At 42.2% G+C, this 19,492-nt stretch overlaps 2 protein-coding genes across 15 annotated transcripts in view; both read right to left on the bottom strand.

Moving 5' to 3' along the window:
- The window catches only part of nbeaa (neurobeachin a), a 113,301-nt gene extending 106,836 nt beyond the window's left edge, over nucleotides 1–6,465 (bottom strand). Inside the window, exons 1-2 of the mRNA XM_017041719.2 lie at nucleotides 3,535–6,465; nucleotides 1,086–1,162 (exon numbers count right to left, since the gene is read on the bottom strand). The gene's annotated coding sequence lies outside the window, so the exon portion shown is untranslated. The remainder of the gene's footprint in view (nucleotides 1–1,085; nucleotides 1,163–3,534) is intronic.
- A 1,753-nt stretch (nucleotides 6,466–8,218) lies between these two features.
- Nucleotides 8,219–19,492, bottom strand: part of stard13a (StAR related lipid transfer domain containing 13a) — a 48,835-nt gene continuing 37,561 nt past the window's right edge. For 13 of the 14 annotated variants that reach the window (XM_025065793.1, XM_025065791.1, XM_017041752.2 and 10 more), the window contains 12 exons: nucleotides 18,823–18,904; nucleotides 17,311–17,374; nucleotides 15,482–16,791; nucleotides 14,916–15,086; nucleotides 14,465–14,624; nucleotides 14,172–14,370; nucleotides 13,418–13,631; nucleotides 12,926–13,040; nucleotides 12,116–12,367; nucleotides 11,808–12,025; nucleotides 11,058–11,234; nucleotides 8,219–10,964 (listed from right to left, as the gene is read on the bottom strand). In XM_025065793.1, coding sequence (XP_024921561.1) covers nucleotides 10,847–10,964; nucleotides 11,058–11,234; nucleotides 11,808–12,025; nucleotides 12,116–12,367; nucleotides 12,926–13,040; nucleotides 13,418–13,631; nucleotides 14,172–14,370; nucleotides 14,465–14,624; nucleotides 14,916–15,086; nucleotides 15,482–16,791; nucleotides 17,311–17,374; nucleotides 18,823–18,904 — 3,080 coding nt within the window. In that variant the 3' untranslated portion in view covers nucleotides 8,219–10,846. The remainder of the gene's footprint in view (nucleotides 10,965–11,057; nucleotides 11,235–11,807; nucleotides 12,026–12,115; nucleotides 12,368–12,925; nucleotides 13,041–13,417; nucleotides 13,632–14,171; nucleotides 14,371–14,464; nucleotides 14,625–14,915; nucleotides 15,087–15,481; nucleotides 16,792–17,310; nucleotides 17,375–18,822; nucleotides 18,905–19,492) is intronic. The other variant, XR_001761629.2, reaches the window with a different exon arrangement.

Below are 19,492 nucleotides of genomic sequence, written 5' to 3' on the forward strand. Positions count from 1 at the left end.
ATTAGGGATTCATTTGTAAAAAAAATGTATTTCTTTTATTGTGTGAGCTCGACAACAAATGGTAGAGTCATGCAAAAAGGGTTGGGAACCACCCAACTAAAAAACACAGGTACATACTTTAGTACTGCAATACTATTACAAATATTACCAATAGCAAAGTGAAAATATTATTTTGTATAGTATAATATGTGGCAATATATAGCCACGTTTTGACAGATTGGGAGATCTGATATGTATATGATTTCTGTGGAGACTGACTACACACAGCAATGACTAATCTATAATTAAAGAGACATTTTCTTAGGAAAATGTCTAAAGCTATATGTACTGTGTCAGGATAGAGCTGACCTTGAATCCTCCAGGCAGCAGGCCTATTTTAAGGCCACTGGTGTATTTATAGTAGACTATTCTGGTGTGAAGCCTGAAATTCTGGAGTCTATTCCACTGCTTTTGGTGTCAGAAATGAGTCTATAGGCTTAAGCTCCACCTGGGGGTCAATCGTTGGCGTAACAGGGCAGACAAAACATTTAGATGTCATTACCTCCTAAACTACTCATAAATAAAAGCATAATGGGGTAATGTAAAAATGAAAATGGCAACAAAAAAAAAAAGAAATCTGTTAGGGACATGCGAACTTTGAAAAACATTAATAGGTAGAAGTGAAAAAATAAAATCATGTAAAACTGATACCTTTCAGCTCTGTAAGGTCCAGACACCAAATGTGATTCTTACTTTTTATAGATGGAGAATGGAATTTTGAGGGTGTTTATTTAAAACAGATTCTTGATCAAATTATGTCACCTGCAGGGGGCGCTATAATTAATTGCCCTAGTAGATAAGGTAAATGCACTGGTAAATCAATGTTATAATAGTTATTGAAATATAATCCTGTTATTCAGTTGACATTTTTCAAAGAGGTCATTACCCATACGATGGGTACGGTAATTGGAAACTGCAGTCTGTTCTATTCAGAGATTTATTGCATTTACTGTAACTCCTCATTAGAGGAGTTTTCTCCAGGTACTCTAACATCCTCGCACAGTCCAAAAACATGCAGATTGAGCGAAAGTTAATTTGACACTCACAGTGATCCATGGGTTGGTCGTCATCTGTGATGAACTGGAGAGGTGGACGGTATTGACTCTCTGGCTCCTCTGAGACCCTGAAAAAGACGAAGCAGCAGAAGACAATTTAATTAGACTTATAATAACGAACCCATCTCCGGGGTCATCATTCATAACAGCACATCTCTGTGTTTAACCCCTGATGACAGCTGGAATCATTTTCAAGTTGTTCTGCTCTGAACTAATGGATCCATTTTATGTTGGCACATTTGAACGTCAACAACAGAGAAAATACAGACAGGGGCAGTGTTTCTGCAATAATAAAATAATAAAACCTTCATGTTATTAAAATAAAGTATGTAAATATGTAATGTAATTTATGTAAATACATATGTATCTATAGTGTACGTGTGTCTGAACAGGAGTTAAGGCTCGGCAGGATTAAAGTGTGAGACATCGATGTACATTAATTTCAACAAACAAAGCAGAATGTACTCTTAAATAAAAGAGGTGACAGGATTTTAGGTGCTCTGCAGGAGCAGTTTTGTCAGCACACACAGTTCAAAGAGCCTGTTTGCCAGACAGAAACTGTTTATATATTCAGAATCCATCCATCTGTCCTATTTACCGCTGTCCCCACTTTAACTCTGCTACCTTTGTTTCCTCATTACCCATCACACCACTGCTCTCCTGGCACTCATTTTTTTTCTCCTATGATATTTTACCGCAACATCACCTCCTCTGCTCCTCTTCTCCTGCGGTTATAATTTTCTTTTTTCTGCACACACCCTGTTTACCCTCACCGTCGCTCTGCCCCGTCCCTCTTGTGCCTTCTGTTTTAACGATCCATAATCCCAGTTTGGTGCAGGAGGCAAAATAAAAAGCACAGCAAGGTTGCCCCGAAATACCAGTCGCCATGAAACCAATTTTACTTGTTTGATTGTGTTTCAAGTAGAAAATCAGCCACACCAAGTCACTTTTTTATCAATGCATCTGGATGAGAGAAGAGAAAAGTTAATACCTGACACGCTGTTTCATTTTATTTTCTGCCATTGATTTAAATTAAGTGATTTTTTTTTCCTATTCAAATATTTAATTAGTGTCAATGTTAAGGCTAAGGAGTACTTTGTTGCAGAGCAAAAGCAGTACCAGCATTTTTAATCACAACCAACAATATAATTTTTATAAGAAGAAAATAAAAAGGACCCTACAGTTACTGCCAGGGCAGAAGTAAATTACCACTAGGGGGCTGGAGCTGAAATGTCACAGCTGAAGACACTCCTCTAAGCCGGACATAAATGTGATAATGACCGTCAGGTCAATAGGTGAAACATAATTAAAGCATATCGTTTGGTCAGAAAAGAAACACCGGCCACACATTAAACCACACTAGTGATATTATATTAAAGGGATTTACTGCAAACACTATTCCAATTACTTTCATTTTGATTTTGATTCTTCTGCACCGTTCGAGTCAGGATGTGTCATGATGCACACTTCCACGATCCAGCGCCCTCCTGTGTCAACACAGGCCACTTGTTCGCTACCTGTGTGTGTACATAAGCCTGTTTCATGCTCCGGGTGTTCATCCAACAGGACACATCTGCCTGCTAGCATTTCCATTAGCAGGAGAAGTTACAGAGGCTGATTCCTCATTCTGTCTGAGCTCTTCTGTGTGTGTGTGTGTGTGTGTGTGTGTGAGCACATGTGTTTGTTCCTGTCAAAGTGTATTTTCCTATAAGCAGAGATGGCAGTCTCTTTGATGTCCCGCTCCTTATTTATTATTTTTTTTGAGTCACTGGCTGTCGACAGGGGTGACAAGGAGAGGGAGACATGGGAGTGACATTTTCTGTGTGTGAGAGAGGGAGAGAGAGGGTGAGGGAGGGAGAGGGACTGTCAGGTTATTTTATATGCACACAGGAGATCATTAGAGAATTTTACAGATGAGCAGAGGCCATTTCGTGATTCTCCACAGCCCAATCACCGAGACAAAGGAAATGAAGGGGAGAATCACACACAATCTGTCAACTGCAGGCTCATACATACACACCCCCACACACACACACCTGGCATCTGCCACACTTTACTTTCCTCACATTCTCACTCTTCAGTTTCTTAAGCCAGCAAATCCAATTTCCCTTTAGAAAGAGCACACTTACGCTCTGTGTGCAAAGACAAATGTACACACATTGGAAATCCGTGGCAAGTTTCTCTCACTCTCTCACACACACACGCACGCGCGCGCGCGCACACACACAACACACTCTTTATTGTTTTCAGACAAAGGCTTGCTTCTGTGGCTTTGTCGTGATCCAACAAAAGACTTCTTTAACAGCCAGAGAGGTCTTAACCTGACTCTGCTCTGTGATTGGGTAAAAGCACCATCTTTGTGCTGCTCCTCTCACTGCCCGTCTCTGCACCGTGTGCCCCCCACCCACACACCCACACACACACCTTTTTTTCACCTCACCTATGTCTCTCCACTCTCACTTTCACCTCCTGTAGAGCTGAGCACATTTGGACAGGCAGACATGTTTGTCACTGAAGTGTGAAGGCGGTGCTGGAGTCTTGGGTGGGCTCATGATCAGAGCACTGCAGATCAAAGGTAACACCAGGACTTTGGGAGGATCAGGGAGAGAGAGAGAGAGAGAGACAGAGAGGGAGAGAGAGCAACACAGGTGACACTGCTCAGACAATCAGGGCTGATTGGCTGTCATTGACTCTGTGTCCAAGAGTCAAGTCCAATCAATTTTATTTGTACAGCCCAGATTCACAAATCACAGTTGTCTAAATGGACTTTTACAGTTTGTAATTAGAATTTAATATTAAAAGTATCCTCCAAAAAATGTAGTGAATCTGTGGTTTTTGGTTTGTTGTGATCATTTGTCATCTTCCTGTTTTCATTAGCCTGATTTAGTTAGAAAGTTTGTGCAATTTTTAAGTACACAGCTAAAAGGAAAAATAAAATAGTTTTGGTTACTTACAATAATGCAGGCAAATATGTAAAAAAAAATTACAAAAAAATTACATGTTCAACAAACAGAATTAAATCTGGTCAATAAACAGTAACATATTTTTGGTTTTTAAGGCCTTTTTGGAAATTTAAATTATTTTCTGGAAATGGAATTTTTTTAAAAATAAACCAGAGTAAATAGCTTTTAGCAGTAGCAGTACACCGACACAGTGTCTGCTCTGCTCAGCTTGACCTGGTTTCCTGGGACAACTGGAAATCAGATGAAGCTCTGACCTCAGACAGTAATAGAGACACAGGTAATGACTTCCTGTTTTTGCAGACGGATGTGAGTCATCAGCGAGATGTTTGTGTGTGGGTGTGCGTCCATGTGTGCCGGTCGGTGTTTGTCTGTGTGTAAAGGACGAGGACTGAAACATGCTAATACGCCGTGTGACATCACGAGGGGACAGACAAGGTGACAATGTTTAATGTTTCAATTCCGGTCTTTGGTCCAGGCTCCTCCTCAGCAGGGTGGTGCAGTGGGTACTAATAATACCTGACACACAGAGGGGATCTAACCTGTCAACCACTGTGCATGTCCTCCTTCACTCTGAGTCTCCAGCCGTCTTCCTCCCCCAGTCCACACACAGCCTGTGTGGGAAAGGTTAACCTGCAGCTCTAAATTGCCTGTGGGTGTGGAACTGAGTGTGAATGGTTGTTTGTGTCACTGTCACTGCTGTGTTAGACTGTGCAGGACGTACGCCGGTCCTCCAGCAAACACCAACCAACAACACCGTTGTTGTATTTTTATAAAAAACTATTTTTTTCAATGTATTTTTATACAGTTTCCAGCCTGTATGCCCATGTCAGCCTCTAGGGGGCTGAACCAGTTACTAACTAAGTCAACTGTACGGAGCACATGATTATCAGTCACCCATTTCATCAGCCCACACTAAAAACAAGTGAATATTTCCTTCAAGGTTCTTATATTCAGATCAGCTGTCTAAACTTGTTAAAGGATAACAGGGAAACACGGAAGGTTTAATGATTTAACACCAAACCGTCGGCCAACTTGTGTCCCATTGCCCCACTGTTTGGCATTGACGTCTTCTAAGAACCACAAACTATCTAATGAATCTGGTTGAGAGCTCATTTCTGTGAACTCAGCAGCGTTTCATTACCCAGCAGAGGGACACGCTCTATGTGTTCTGGAAAGCTGCCACTAGGGATTAAGGGCCAGTGCTTTGAAAGGATCCGTGACCTGAGATAAAGGACTCTTCTCTGTGACTGGGCTGCAGCACCGGGCTGCTGAACTTTGGTGGTGCCAGTGAAAAAGCCAACTGGGATGAAATAGACACTTCGGTGTGATGAAGAATCTTCCTTCAAGTGTTTTGCCCCGAAGGCTTCTGGGTTTGCAAGGCCAGCTCTGAAAATGTGCACACAATACAGCAAATGTCAGACTGTTGGCAGAGTGTGAGGATTTGTTCAGTGATTTGTTAGAGGTGCTAATTCAAAACTGAACCAATGAGAAATTCAATTGTCTGTTTTACTTTTTTTTTTAGAAAGGGCCACATGATTGGGAAGTGGTGAGTGTCCTTACCTTACACCAAGAGGATCCCTGCTTCGTTTCCCTCTGAAAACTGATGGTCTTATATGATGGTGTATTCATGTTTAATGAAATATAATCTTACAAAAACTATCTTGAACATGACATTTTTGTGTATTTTTTAGATTTATTTTAGAAATTTCTCAAGTGGGCCAGATTGAACACCCAACCGGGCCAGTTTTGGCCCACGGGCCATATGTTTGACACCCCTGATTTAAGAGGACAAACTCAATTCACTAGAGGTACAAGGTCGGGTGACCGTCCCCAGTGATGGACCCAGGAACTGTCCTTGGTGTCCTCTGTCTTCGCCCCATAACGGCTGGATTGGCCTCTGGACATCGATCAAGCAGTGAAACTCACTGATCTCTACACTTAGTGTGTTCCTTAAATTTGTGGAGAAAACTTTAGAGGAGTAAATGGACATAAAACAACACCAACTCGTGTACTGTTGTGTAGTACCGTGTATTGAATTCATATAGCCCCAGGAGAAATGGGATTTGTAATTACTAAGCAGATTGGTGAAACTTTCCAGAGTCTAAATTTAACTGAGGAGGAGGCGTGTGAACAGGTAATCATTAGATAGACTAATTGATTTGGCCTGATGACAAGATACCAAATCTAATTCACTTGGCAAACACAGCCATTAATTAGTGTGCAACACTTTGGTAATCAACATTCCACGCTGGATGACTATGGGCTACCATTTAGCCCCAAACTATTAGCTATTTTAACCACGGTGTCATTATTATCAGGACGAATCTCTGATGTACTGATAAAAAAATAAAATAAAAAAAATCAGTACATAAAAGGTTTTTTCTCTACTTATTCTCCATTTTAGTCAGAGCACAAATAGTTTTTTCTCTACATATTCTCCATTTTAGTCAGAGCACAAATTCCCGGGGATGTTTTTACACCAGTTCACAGCCTGTTTCTTTGCCTCGTGAAATTGAGGTCCTTTAAAATGTTCTTTCAGTTTCTGGGAAGTCAGATCAAAGCCTGTTGCAAGGCTTTACATACATTCAACAGGTTTTCCTTCAAGTTTGGTTAAAAATGTAATGTTTGCTTTGATTTAAAGATTGTTCATTTATGAGGGAGGAAAAAGCCTCCTAGAAATTGGTTACACTGCGCAAAAATGAACAGAAATTGATCAATGCTGTTTGAGTCAGGGACACGTGATAATATGTGAGTAATATTGTTGAGGACGGGGGCTTGGACATTTTGAAAGAAACTAATTTCACAAGCCGCTGGTCAAGTTGTCAGTAATGACTGAACTCCAGTATCACAATAGAGTTGTTTTGAGTTATACTTGTGCATCATTTTTCCATAAAACATTTTTCTATGAAAATAATTTCGCAATTTGGAATAATCATAAATACAAACAGATACCTGCTGTTATTTATATTTCTGTTCCAGCAATATACAGGGGAACAAAGTTAATCATGATTAATCGTGAGTGACGCACAGCTACCCTGTGACTAGTCAGTGTTGGCCATGTTCTTCCAATTGTCCCCAAAAGAGGTCTCACTCAGGTGATTTTGCAGAGTCACTAGTCACTGTACAAATATGGAATATTAAGACTGAGAGTCAGCACCATCACGTGACATGCAGATGCATGTTTGTACAAAGATCATTAACCACCTCAGTGATATGATTAGTCAGTGGCCAGCACTCCACAAATGAACACACTCCATCTCCCAGAGCTTAAATAGAGAGGAAGGGGGTGGGGTGAGGTGGGGGTGAGGTGGGGGGAGGATCAATGGTTGATTCACCTGAACACTAATCCCTTCAGTTCTCCACAGAGTCATTTGTAACATAATGTCCCTCATTTCTCAGAGACCACAGAGTAGCACTACAGTGCTGTACCCCCCCCCCCCGGGGTTCACAGGCTCATTGACATTCAGTGTACACTACTCCCAATAACGTCACTGACTCGTTCAATGAGGCAGACGTTAAAACCTCCCACGTTTCAGATGATTCTATGTTGTCGCAAACCGAGCAGAGACTCTGCGTCTGTGTCCCAGTGCCTCCATCGTCCTCTGTCAGTGTCCTCATCTAACACAGCTAAGTAGGTAAATGAGATTGAGTATTGATCCGAGCTGCACCGGTTCACGTTTCTTCCATTCATCCACTGAGAGGACACAGAGGAGTTAAAACGTCCACGGGGAGAACCCGCTGATGCTCGGATGACTGTTCGTTCATTCAATCATCCAAATGTATTTTCTGTTGCATACTCTCACATTCATTCATGACCTTCAGGCCCCGACAGTGCTACAGCGACACCCTGTGGACAAACGAGCACAGGACAACTATTTTTGATATTATACAATGTGTCATTAAAGGTACAGTGTCAAAAATAGCAACATATCGTCAGTGAAGTTGTACGTTCTCCATTCATATTCCAACTTAAAGAAAGAATTTATTCAAAAATCTTACCTGTACCGTGGCTTCCCTCTAAGGATTCCCTAACGGGACGTGGGAAAACAAACAAAAAAATTAACGGTTCACCTGTAAGTTGATGTATGTTTTAAGTTAGTTTAATGGATATGTACTTGGTATTATCAGCTATATAAAACGCCCACTGATGAAAGACAGCTGTTGAAATATTTCTTAATATTTTTATTCTTTTTACAAACAAAAATTATATTGTCTGTCACTTTTGTCAGAAATAACCAAACATAGATCATCTGTTCAGCTCTAATTGGGGCCACTTTGCAAAGGGCTCATGTCATAGTTACACCCACCCACACACACACACACACACACACACACACACTGAGCTGTTTGCCTTTCCTTCTCTCTCATACACACACAAACATGCTCACCCACACACACTGCCATTGTTTCTCCAGCGTGTGGTATCCACAGAGGATTTCGGTGGCATCATAGAGATACTGTATCATAGCAACACTATAGCAACACTGCTTCTGGCCAGGACACAACTAAAAAAAAAAGCCAAGGCAGAGGAAGCTAGAGGCTGCTATAGTGGAACACTGTGTGGAAGAGTTCACATTTCAGCATATCAATATGATAGGAAGACCCTGAAAAGCGATGAAGGTGGATCTGCTGGAACAGCACAGAGAGCGTCAGACGTATTCAGTAACTACATGTGGCTGTACTGTGCATCCCAAGTACAGATACACAGGTACTTCCATGTACACACCCACACATGCAAAATATCAAGCTTCCCAGAAGCAGTGAAATGGTCACATGTCTTAGACATTGTATAACATGACAGCAAAAATACAGTGATATTATATACAGAGGTGTACTGGCGATAATAACTTTAAAATGTTTTTGTTTTCCATTTAGATACATTTTAACACTAAGTTTAAACAGAGAATCGAGTCAACGTCCATATCCCATGTGTAGCTCATTGTACAACAAACGCTCTCACAACGCTGTGCCGTCCTGTACCAATAATGTACTGGTCGTGGTCATTCCCATGACAAGGCCCGCTTATTTTAAAGCAAGTACGGCGTAGTAGTAACGAACAAGTAACGACGTGTGTTTACAGTAAATGTAGGAAACTCCATACTGATTAAGTGCATGCTTTAAAAAAAATGATATGTAAGAATGTCCAGTTTATTAATAAATTAATCACTTAATGACCGTAGATAATTATCTTCCCAAGATGCTTGTGGTTTGTTGACGTTTCTCCCGTGGCATTGACAAACCTAATACTAACTTTTCTAATTTTCAAGTAAAAAAAGTGGATTTGATAGTAATAGAGTTCAGATATCAGAAAGTAGAGTATTCAAGAATACATCTTTTAGGTACAACATTCTTATTCTAAACCTCACACTAGATCTTAGTCAAACAAATATTGTGTTTGTGATGGAGACTCGGGATTGTTTATCTGATGAACTTTAATCATAAATAACAATTTTGACAACATCCCTGCCTCTGTCTATCTTAAAATTGTATGTAACCAACTGTTTATTTTATCATTTCATAGGTATTTAGAGATTGAAAACTTACAAAGGCCTGCTCTCCTCATGGACTGATCCCAGCCCTCCCCCACCTCTCCTTCTACAGTAGCTTCGTTCTACTTTACTCGAGTCGTTACATATCATATCAACAGCTAAACATTTGGACTCAGAGGTGTCCTAACCTCTCACAAAAGGAGAAAGAAATTCTGAAAAAAACAAAACACAAACAGTTTCCTAGTAGACCAGACCACCACCATACACCCTTAGTGACTCAAAATGGGGTTAATGCAAACAAACTGAAACTGCATATTTTTTATGGGAAATTCTTGCACACCCTACCTCTGAGATAACACCTTTGATGTGAAAAAAAACCCCTCAACGTGAACAATGAACTCATCTGACCTGGAAAAAGGTTCATCAGTGCCTTTATCTTTGACCCTGAAAAAAAAACAACAGTCTGTAAAAACTGCCAAATGACTTTCATTTATATTCCTTTATAATTTATGGCAAGATATGTGAAAGAAAAAATTGCAAAAAAAGCCTTTAAAGCCGACCAGAAAAAGGTGACCCAACTGCCGTCACCTGATATTCTTGTTATCCTGTAGATGGCGCCAAAGAACGATCCTTGCCCACTCCTTCATACTAAGTAATAACTCGTTTCCCAAAAGCTATCCTTAAAATAATTAAAACCACAGCGTATTATCAAATACATTGTTAATCCACCACTAACAAACATCCTCATCCTCACCCTGTCCATTTCCTTCCTTTTCGTGGGTGACTTGAGAAGCATCTCTGTATGTTTCTGTCTTCTTCTGGAGTACAGCAATCTTTTTGGCACAGATTTCTAAACAGGTGACCTGCAAAAAACAACCTTCCTTCATTTTTCTGGCTTTTAACAGCACAAAATGAAGTACTGAGAGACTCACAGGAAGTTGATGCACAGATGTAATCTGACCTATGACCTTGTGGTTGAAAGAGCATCATCCGCTCGTTGATTCATGGCTGCCTTGGATGTATTTAAAATCTAAATGCATACGAGCCAATGTAAGGAAATGACATTAAAAAACAACAGGTTGTTCTGTGATAGAAATAAATATGAAATCCTTTGTTTGATGTGTAGAATTAGGTTAAATCTCTTCACTGTGTTTGTGTGTGTGTCGGTACAGTATGGTACAGTAAAGCTCAGTGGCTCAGCAGCATGGAAAGACATGATGGATTCTTCTCCTCCGCCTCTGGTTCTCAGGGCTGCCTGCTCCGGCAGCGTAGCCTGAGGTTAGGGCTCATTTTCTGGGATTCACGTCTTGGCTTCGATGCTTGTGTGTTCCAGAGGAATAAAAGAAGAACGAATCCTCTGGGCTTCATTCACACACAAGTGGCCATACGCTTTGTTGTACCATTCTGGAGACCTCCCCCTGTCACCGAAATTTCACAAACACAGTACATTAGTTTTTTGACAATGCAGATTTAAAAGCTTCACAGAGACAACGTCTGAAAATGGGTCGGACCTGAGGTCGACTCTGGAGATGTGTGTCAGCCTGGTCCTCTCTGTACCACAGGGTTCCAGGAGGTACTGGGACTCCAGCACAACGCCCCTCACTGCTCCCATGCGTGGGCTGTCGTCGTGCTCTACAGACACACACACCAGTGCGCAACAGCCTTTGGGCAGGTCCGCACGCCAAGACCTGAGGGTCAAGAAGGAAAAAATCTATGAGTAAAATTATTTTAAAATTATTTAATATTTAAATAAAGTACTGAAATTATTGTTTATTATAATTATTAAATAAAAGTATTATGGGAATATATATAATATAAATATATATTATATAAGTTTCTGTTTATAAAATATTTTCTCTAGGCTATTTGATTAAAATCAGTCAATCAGGCAAGCTACTTCTCACTGCAAACTTTTAATAAAAAATATTTGGCTCTGATCTCGAAAAATACTTTTTTTTAGATAAAACTAAACTACAAGAAAATATTCAGATTTCTGAACTTAGGTCATTAAGTATTTATAAAAATATGATGTTTTTCTCAACCGTGTTTTGAAAAGAAACACAAATCTATTTTCTCTTTATGAAACAGATCAGATAAATAAATTCAATAAATAACATAACTTTAACAAAACTTTCTCAATAAATAACATAACTTTAACAAAACTTTTAAAAACTCAATAAAGGTTTGAGGGCCACACAGTGGATGAGTGGTTCGTTCTCTTGCTCGAGGCAGGATGATTGAACAGCTTTGAAGACCCTCACCTTAGTACCACGTAGTCACAGTCAGGTTGAGGGGCCATGTTATAGCAGGAGTACTGGTAAACATCGGTCTGTTTATCCAGCGTCTCTAGAACCTTCTCTCGCTGAAGGCTAGTCTGCCACAGGGGGCGCTCTTTCAGTAGCCTCTGGAGCACCTGATTAGGTGCAGCTGAGACCTCCACACACGCTCGCCACTGCCGTAGAGGGTTGCCATCTCCCACCTTAGACACAAATTCAAGAAAATGACATAATATCCGTGGGACTTTTGTTATCGGTATTATCTTTTATCATTATTCTAGATTAATCAAAACCTTTTTAAAGGCAAGTTCCGTGGGGTCAGTAGCTGAACGGGACACCCAGCTCTTGCTCTTGTCTTTGGCTTCTTTGAGCAGGTTCTGAATCAGGCTCTCTACATGGCTATGGTAGGATCCTTCCTCATCCTCCTCCTCTACATCTTCGTCCACATCCTCCTCATGGGCCTTGCACAGCTCGTCCAACGGCGGAACCATCAGCTCAGCCTCCATGTAGGAGTTGCGAGACTGAGTCACCATCTCCTCTGGGATCTGAGGGGAAAACCAGCACAGAGAATATGCACTGAATCACATCCGCTCTGACCTAAACACCACCATAACAGCATAATGTACCACAGAGCACAGAGAGTACAGTTGCCTAGACTGCTGGGGGCACTCTCATAGTGCACTAATGTGGCGTTTTCGTTAAACACGCTCATATGGCTCATGTTTGGTCTTGACATTATATTCTCGGTCCCTCACGATTCCCTCTCTTCTTCTTCAACCTAAACTTCCTCTGTGTTAACAGCAGCCACAGCTGTTTGTGCTCGTATGAAAACCTAGATCACATTAAACTGAAAAACACCTGGTAATCAAGCCCGGTCTCTCAGGTCCCGTAGGGCCTTTGCATTGACAGCAGCAGTATATACTGGACTCTATAAACTGACATTCTCAAGGTGAAGGTGATATACAGTTTCAGAGCTGAGCTCATTTAACACAATTAAACAGTGTCCTTGAACATCTCTCCTGATTTTTCTTTTTTTGATTAGCCATCACATTCATTTCCAGTAACTGTCAGTTGTTCTGAATCATCAAGTGTTGAGTCCTGACCTGAAACAAATGCTGGCACTCAGTGATCATGTGGGCCAGGCCCTGAGTGGCAGCCAGGTTCTCGTTCAGATCTTTCTGATCCGGGCGACCGGTGGTGTACTTCCTTTGGATTGACCTAGAGGGGAAAAGGAATTTGTTAAATATCGATAGTTAAGTTAAGTCTTTTCATCCGAATTAAGACATTTTGCTGGAATTCTGAAAATATTATAAATTGTAGAACATGTTTTTAAAAACATTTAACTTTCTCAGTGTATTCTCAGATTTTTTTTAATGCTGACATAGATTTAATTTTTATTATTTTGGAGATAAAGGTACACAGATTATGTGACAACTCAATAGTTACTAATATTCCATAAGTACAAATACTTTTATTTTATCTGTTTTTAGTATTAAATTTACATTTGTGCATTTAGCAGAATCCAAAACAACTCAATTTATTCGTCATAAATTAAGAAAAGCATAAAAGACCATTAGTCAACATGGACAGTGAACCTTGGCGACAGCGTATCGTTCTTCAGTATGCTGAGATGGAAGAGTGACGGTCCCAAACAAACGGCCAGGTTCAACGGTGTCATCTGGTTCTCCTCCACTAATGACGTGACGTCGTGCAGGAAGTAGAGCAACATCTGCAGAACCTCCCTGTTTTCATCCGGCATCAGCAAAATGGCCGCCCTGACGGCCTGCAGCCTCTGCTCCTTTGGAACATCTAGAGACCAGAGGAATTAGAGAGGAATGAAAAAAAATCTGAGAAAAAGGGCAACGTTCCAAAAACAACACAGCAGAAGAACAGATAAAGGAAGGGATTCCTGGCTGGGAATCAAGCCGTGGATGTTTTTCATTAAACATTTATCAACAAGGCACCAGCTGTGCCGAAGCTAAATCTGTGGTGCAGTCTTGAAGTGTATATTTAAAAATATAAACCCGTATAAAACCAACACATCTTAGAAAAAAAAGAGATACAAACAGTAGTTCTACAAAAATGAACTCCTTTTTTACATCATGTCTCTGGTTCCTGAATCATGAGTAGTAGTGGTGTTTGGTGGTGATTTCAGCTTACAGAAAAATAAATAAACTGATAGAAATGTTAGCAACAGAACACAGAGCCATTTGCTGCCAATAATGCAGCTCAATGGTTTATAGCTAATGCTAAAACCCAAAGTAGAAGAAGAGATTTGTCGAAGAACAACCAGGATTAACAGAGGCTCAAAATTGGACGTGAATAAATAAACGAGCTGTTTCAACCTACATTGGTAAATGTGCAGGAACGTTTCCCCCAGCTTGCTCGTGAGCAGCGGCTCAGGCAAGTCTCTGAAGAACTGTTTGACCATGTCGGCCACGTCGTAGGCAGACTGGTCCTCATAGTTTACGGAGTCAGGGCACAGCTCACACTGCTGTCTCAAGGCCTGGATACGGGACTTGACGCCAGATTTCCGGAACAATCCAACCTGCGATGGGGCAGCGAGAAAGCCAGTAAAGAGATGATGAGTTGAGATGAAACAAACAGGATCTAGAACAGTCTAGTAAAACTGCTTCTCTAACCTGGTCCAGACAGTGTGCTCGGAGGTGGCTGAGGGCCTGCTGTAAACACAGGGGGAGCGGAAATCCACAGCGCTGGACATGCACGATCAGGGGAACACCAAACACACTCTTCTCTTTGTAGTCTGGCACCTTGATGCGCTTCATAAACTTTGGCACAGACCTGAGAGCAGAAGATAGAAGCATCATCTGAGTCTTTCATCAGCTGTGTCTTCTTGAAGATGTGGGTCAGAACTTCCCCTTGGGGGGGTCATAAAAAAGAACCAGGTATTGCCATTTACAAAACAAGGACGCACTTGTGTTTCCTGAGTCGGTAAAAAGGGCAAAACAGCAATGAGAATGAAGCAGGAGATTCTTTATATCAAGAAGTGATGGCAAAACAGCAAAATCTGAACTGAAAGGAATGAGATTCATACCAGGTAGAAAACCTCGGTGAGTGAATCTGAGTACTCACCATGTCCAGCCGTGTTTATTCGACATCGAGTATTTTTCCATGATCGCTGTGAGACGAAGCAGAGAGAACTTCTGCAACAGGCTAAGCTGGCCTGCTGATTGGCTACTGATCTGCAGAGAAGACGCTGGCTGGTTGAGATGATTGGAGGTCCTGAAACTGGGCCAACGGAGACTGGGGCGAGGAGGACATGAACATTTAAAGACAAGGACACACTTGATGCAGTGAAGACATTAAAAGTTACAAAAACAGAAGGTACAAATGCAGAGATGGTGCAAAAATAATTATCCTGAATGTTAAATGTAGGATATGATGTCGTATATATCATCACAATAACATCCTACGTGAGCATTATCTTATTATTTCATAATAATTTTAGCTCTGTTGCTTAGGTATTTAGCCTTTGCTAAAGCTAACATTTAGTTGTCTTTCATATAAATCTAAGTTGCACATATACAGTATGACTGTCAGTACAGTTTACTATTTTTGGCCAACATTCTTTGGCTACTTTTTCTGTCTTCTATTTGGTAGCTAACTATTATGGACAAAAAGCTTGAGCAGCTTCTCACCGTGGTCTTGTCAGTGACGCCCCCACTCCCGAGTCCCGCCTCTCCCGACTGGTCCCTGTTGAGTCGGTGTCATTTAGGGAGACGCCGTCTCTCTCGCCTTCACTGGGAGTGGTCCGGCCCTCCCCGTCCTCCTCCCCCTCCCCTGCCTCACCTTCTGGCAGCACGCTGCGGCTCCAGTGATCCACGATTTGTTGCAAGCCGCTGACGTGCTGGATGATGTCATCCAGGTGTGGGAACAGATTGTCTTCTTTCTCCAGGTCCAGCAGGTCTCCTGTGCTGGCGTACAAATGGGAGCCTGGCACGTTGTCGTACACACTCACCCTGCTGCCCCGTGGAGCACCAGGACACAGGGGTTTGGAAAGAGGTTTATCAGACCACTGCTCAGCCGGCCCATTGTTGGCTCGGGTTTTAGTCTGAGAGCCACTGTTTTTGTCATTGGTGGAATTTGCCAAACTCTCAATAGACAGGGCTTTGGGAAAGGTGCCTGGTTTATGGTCTTTGGGGATGTGGATGAGGAGATTTTCATACGAGCGAAACTGGTTCCTGCAAAACTGGCTCTGTCCTTCAGTTCTCTTACCCTGAGAAGGGAGCTCCATATCCTCCAGATACATGCTGCTTCTCTTGCTGGCAGTACGGGGTTTCGTACCAGCCACCTCTTGAACACTGGCTGCCACTCTCTCAATGCCAGGACTCACAATAACCATTGACTGGTCTTTACAATCATCAGAGAGTGTGGCGGAAGAATTGTGATTATCGTTTTGGTGGTTGTGCTGAGGGCTCGGTTCCAATTGGTTAATAGGAGTGCACTGAAGCGTTTGCAGTGCCTGAGGCTCCTCCCCTTGCAGCACTGGTCCACTGATGACCAGTGGCGGCCTGCGATTTGTACTCTTCCGTCTTGTCGACGGCCCCCATGTTCGCACTATCTCCATACGACGCAAGAACTCCTTGGCTTTGTTCCGCCCTCCTTGCCCGTGGTGGCCGCTTTTGATTGGCAGGGAGTTGTAGTGTGGGAGTTCCCTGGACGGTTGATAGGAAGCAGAAAGGGAGGCCATAGATATGGAGTCAGGCAAGGCGGAGGCGGAGTCTTCACTGTGCAGAGAGGAGATCTCCGTGATCTCCTGTTCGCTCAGGTCAGTCAGCACGCTCTCACTGCTCACAGTGCTGCGCAGGCCGTCCCCCTGTTCTGTTGGGCTGCTCTCATTGGTGCTATCAATCAGGAAGTCCTGCAGACGAGACCATCGTCGGCTGCTCCACTCGAAGGTCCAGCGTTTACTGATAGCCAATGGGTCATCTTCATCAGAGTCGTCGCCCTGTGGTTGAATGAAGAACGTCCAAGCGTCCGTTTAACCGGAGCAAATAACATTTGTGTCTATAAACATTTACTCTGTTCAATTCAATGTTTTGCTATAATTCTGTTTGTTTTAATAGATGTTGCTAGTCCGAGGTCTGTTTCTGTACCTCGTGAATGTGGATTTTTATTCTCCCACCTTTAGATTCATTCAGCCTTCGATCCAAACTCACTGACTGCTAACTCAGCATTTTTGCAAACCAAATGCATTCATGACTTTTGGAGGCAACAATAAACCAGTAATGGACTGGAGCTTGCGTAAAACAGTCAACATTTGGAATGCCAAACTTGGTTATTTATTATTTATAATAAATAAAGTGTGTGTTTGTGTGTGTGTTCGCATATAAAGGAAAACCTCTCTCTCTTCTCTCGACAGACAAGCTCTAATACAATTTAAATAAAATATAATAAATAAAGTAAAAAGTAAAAATAAACAATAAACAACTAGTTTTATCAACAAGTTCAAAACACAGTGTCTTACTTTCTTCTTGGGGTGGCTGACGTCCAGTTTCATGGAGGCACACTTGTTCAGTGTATTTAGACGTCTGGAAACACAAAGCAGATTGAACTGATTGGAGGTTGGAAACACACCTGTTTACTGCCTGTTTCTCTGTACAGGACATTATCCCACCCTTTAAAACCCTTATTCTTTCCATGGTTGATCACGGATCATGGATCACTGTCAACATTTCCTTTCCCTGATCATCACCTTTACCTTTGGCCTCATCCACACCTACTGTCACACTTGGCTCCTTCCTTCCTTCCTTCATCTGTCACACATATCCACCCCCCTCACTTCCATACTCTGGAATGTTTGGGTCGGTGTTTTCTCTATACCCACCTTCTGTAAACCACCCACCCACCTTCAACATCTCAAGGGATGTGAGCAGCAGCTGGAGAGGAATGTGTCTGCATTGCGGTCTTTTAGGACAGGACAGTAAAAAACACGTCGTGTGACTTGTGATCTCCTTCGTCCGCAAGATGTCAGCCTCTGACAGAACAAAGGGAAACGCTAATTTCCACTTTGTTGCCTCCAGTCTTCCCGTCCTCTCATACAAACTGGATGACGACTTGTTGTTTGCTGCTACATAAATATCAGAGACATAAACACTCGAGGTGCGGAGTCTCCAGAGAGAGAAATTATTGTCTCCAAACCCTGTACTTCTCCTGAAGCACGGAGCAAACCATGACTATGTTCCTGCAAAATTGAACTTCTCTGGCGTAAACAAGAGACATTACTGCCACCTTGAGTATGTAATCTGAGGACTAAACCAGGGGCGTCAAACTCCATCAGTCAACGGTTGAACCGAAAATGAAAACAGACTATGTTGGGGGCCAAGCAAGATAAATGTGTGGTGCTGAGATGGATGGACGGAAGAACGGACAGATAGATAGATTTAGACTCATATGGTCTACACGGCGGAGGAGGCCTGGTGATGTGCATTCTCCTCATATATATCTGTCAGGACTCACTAAGGCTCTAATTACCACACCCTCCGGTGCAATAAACACTGAGGTAGTGGAGAGTAATAGGATTCAAGGAGTTTAATAACAACAGAAATAATAGGGGGAAAAGACAAAGATTTTATTCGGTGGTTGTCGACGCTGTCAGGACAGAAAGAAGAGACAGACAGAAGATAATCAAATGTGTGGGAAGACGTTCAAGACATCTGTTGGAATACACTCCTCACTCCTAACTTCTTACCCTCACTCTTCCACCCCTCCTGTGTTTTGCCCCCTTAGGGTCTGTGCTCTTTGAATGGGAGATCAGAGCAGCGCAGTGAGGAGGGGAGGTGACTGGATCAAAGACTAAGTGTCTGGGCAGGGGACAGGGTCAGGGTCGGACAACCAGTGATTAGTGGTTTGGGGACGGTCGGAGGACACCACAGTCAGTCAGTGCGTGCACATGAGCGGTTACTTCAAGCTGCAGTTGCTTCACTGATTCTGTGATGTGTAGTTCTTCACAATTCCACTGATGTGTAAAAGCACTCACCGACATAAAGGCTCCACCAGATCCCGGTCCAAGAAATCATGGTCTCTCTTCACCGAGGAAATGTTAATTGGAAACTGAGAATCTGTAAAGAACAGAGATGAAAGAGCCAGACTGAGAAACTGTGATTGAGTGTTCGATGGCTGACAAAGGAGACGACCTGTGACAGATTCCTCCACTGGCTAATCTTTAATAAAGTGCAGGGAGTACACGGTACGACTGCTGTCGCCGCAGCTAACACCTGTCATCACCAGCTGACATTTACAGAGCTCACAAACAAACATTTCCAAATCCCAAAATATCCTGGATTACACACAATGCCAACGTCAAAATGACTCAAGCCTTTTATTTTGGCGATCCTCCGCCTGTGGTGACAGACTGCAGTTACAGCGCACGCCCGCAAGCCGCCACAGAGTCGCAGAGGCGGCCAGTCATAAACCATCATTACGGGAGATCTCAGCATTTCTCTGAGCAGTGTGTGTATGTTTGGTGGACTGTATAGAGACCTTGTCTCATAAACCCACTGACCTTTTTAAGTCCACTGGAGATTTGAGCTAATGACCTGGTTCTGTAAATTGGGATTTAGACATAACTCAATTTTGTATTGGGATTTTATATTGTAAAACTAGTTATACTCAGAAAGGCACAGAAAGGAGGACGAACGACAAAAAAT

This window comes from Cynoglossus semilaevis, chromosome 19 (assembly GCF_000523025.1).
Source record: "Cynoglossus semilaevis isolate Cse_v1.0 chromosome 19, Cse_v1.0, whole genome shotgun sequence".
NCBI classification, from domain to species: Eukaryota; Metazoa; Chordata; class Actinopteri; order Pleuronectiformes; family Cynoglossidae; genus Cynoglossus; species Cynoglossus semilaevis.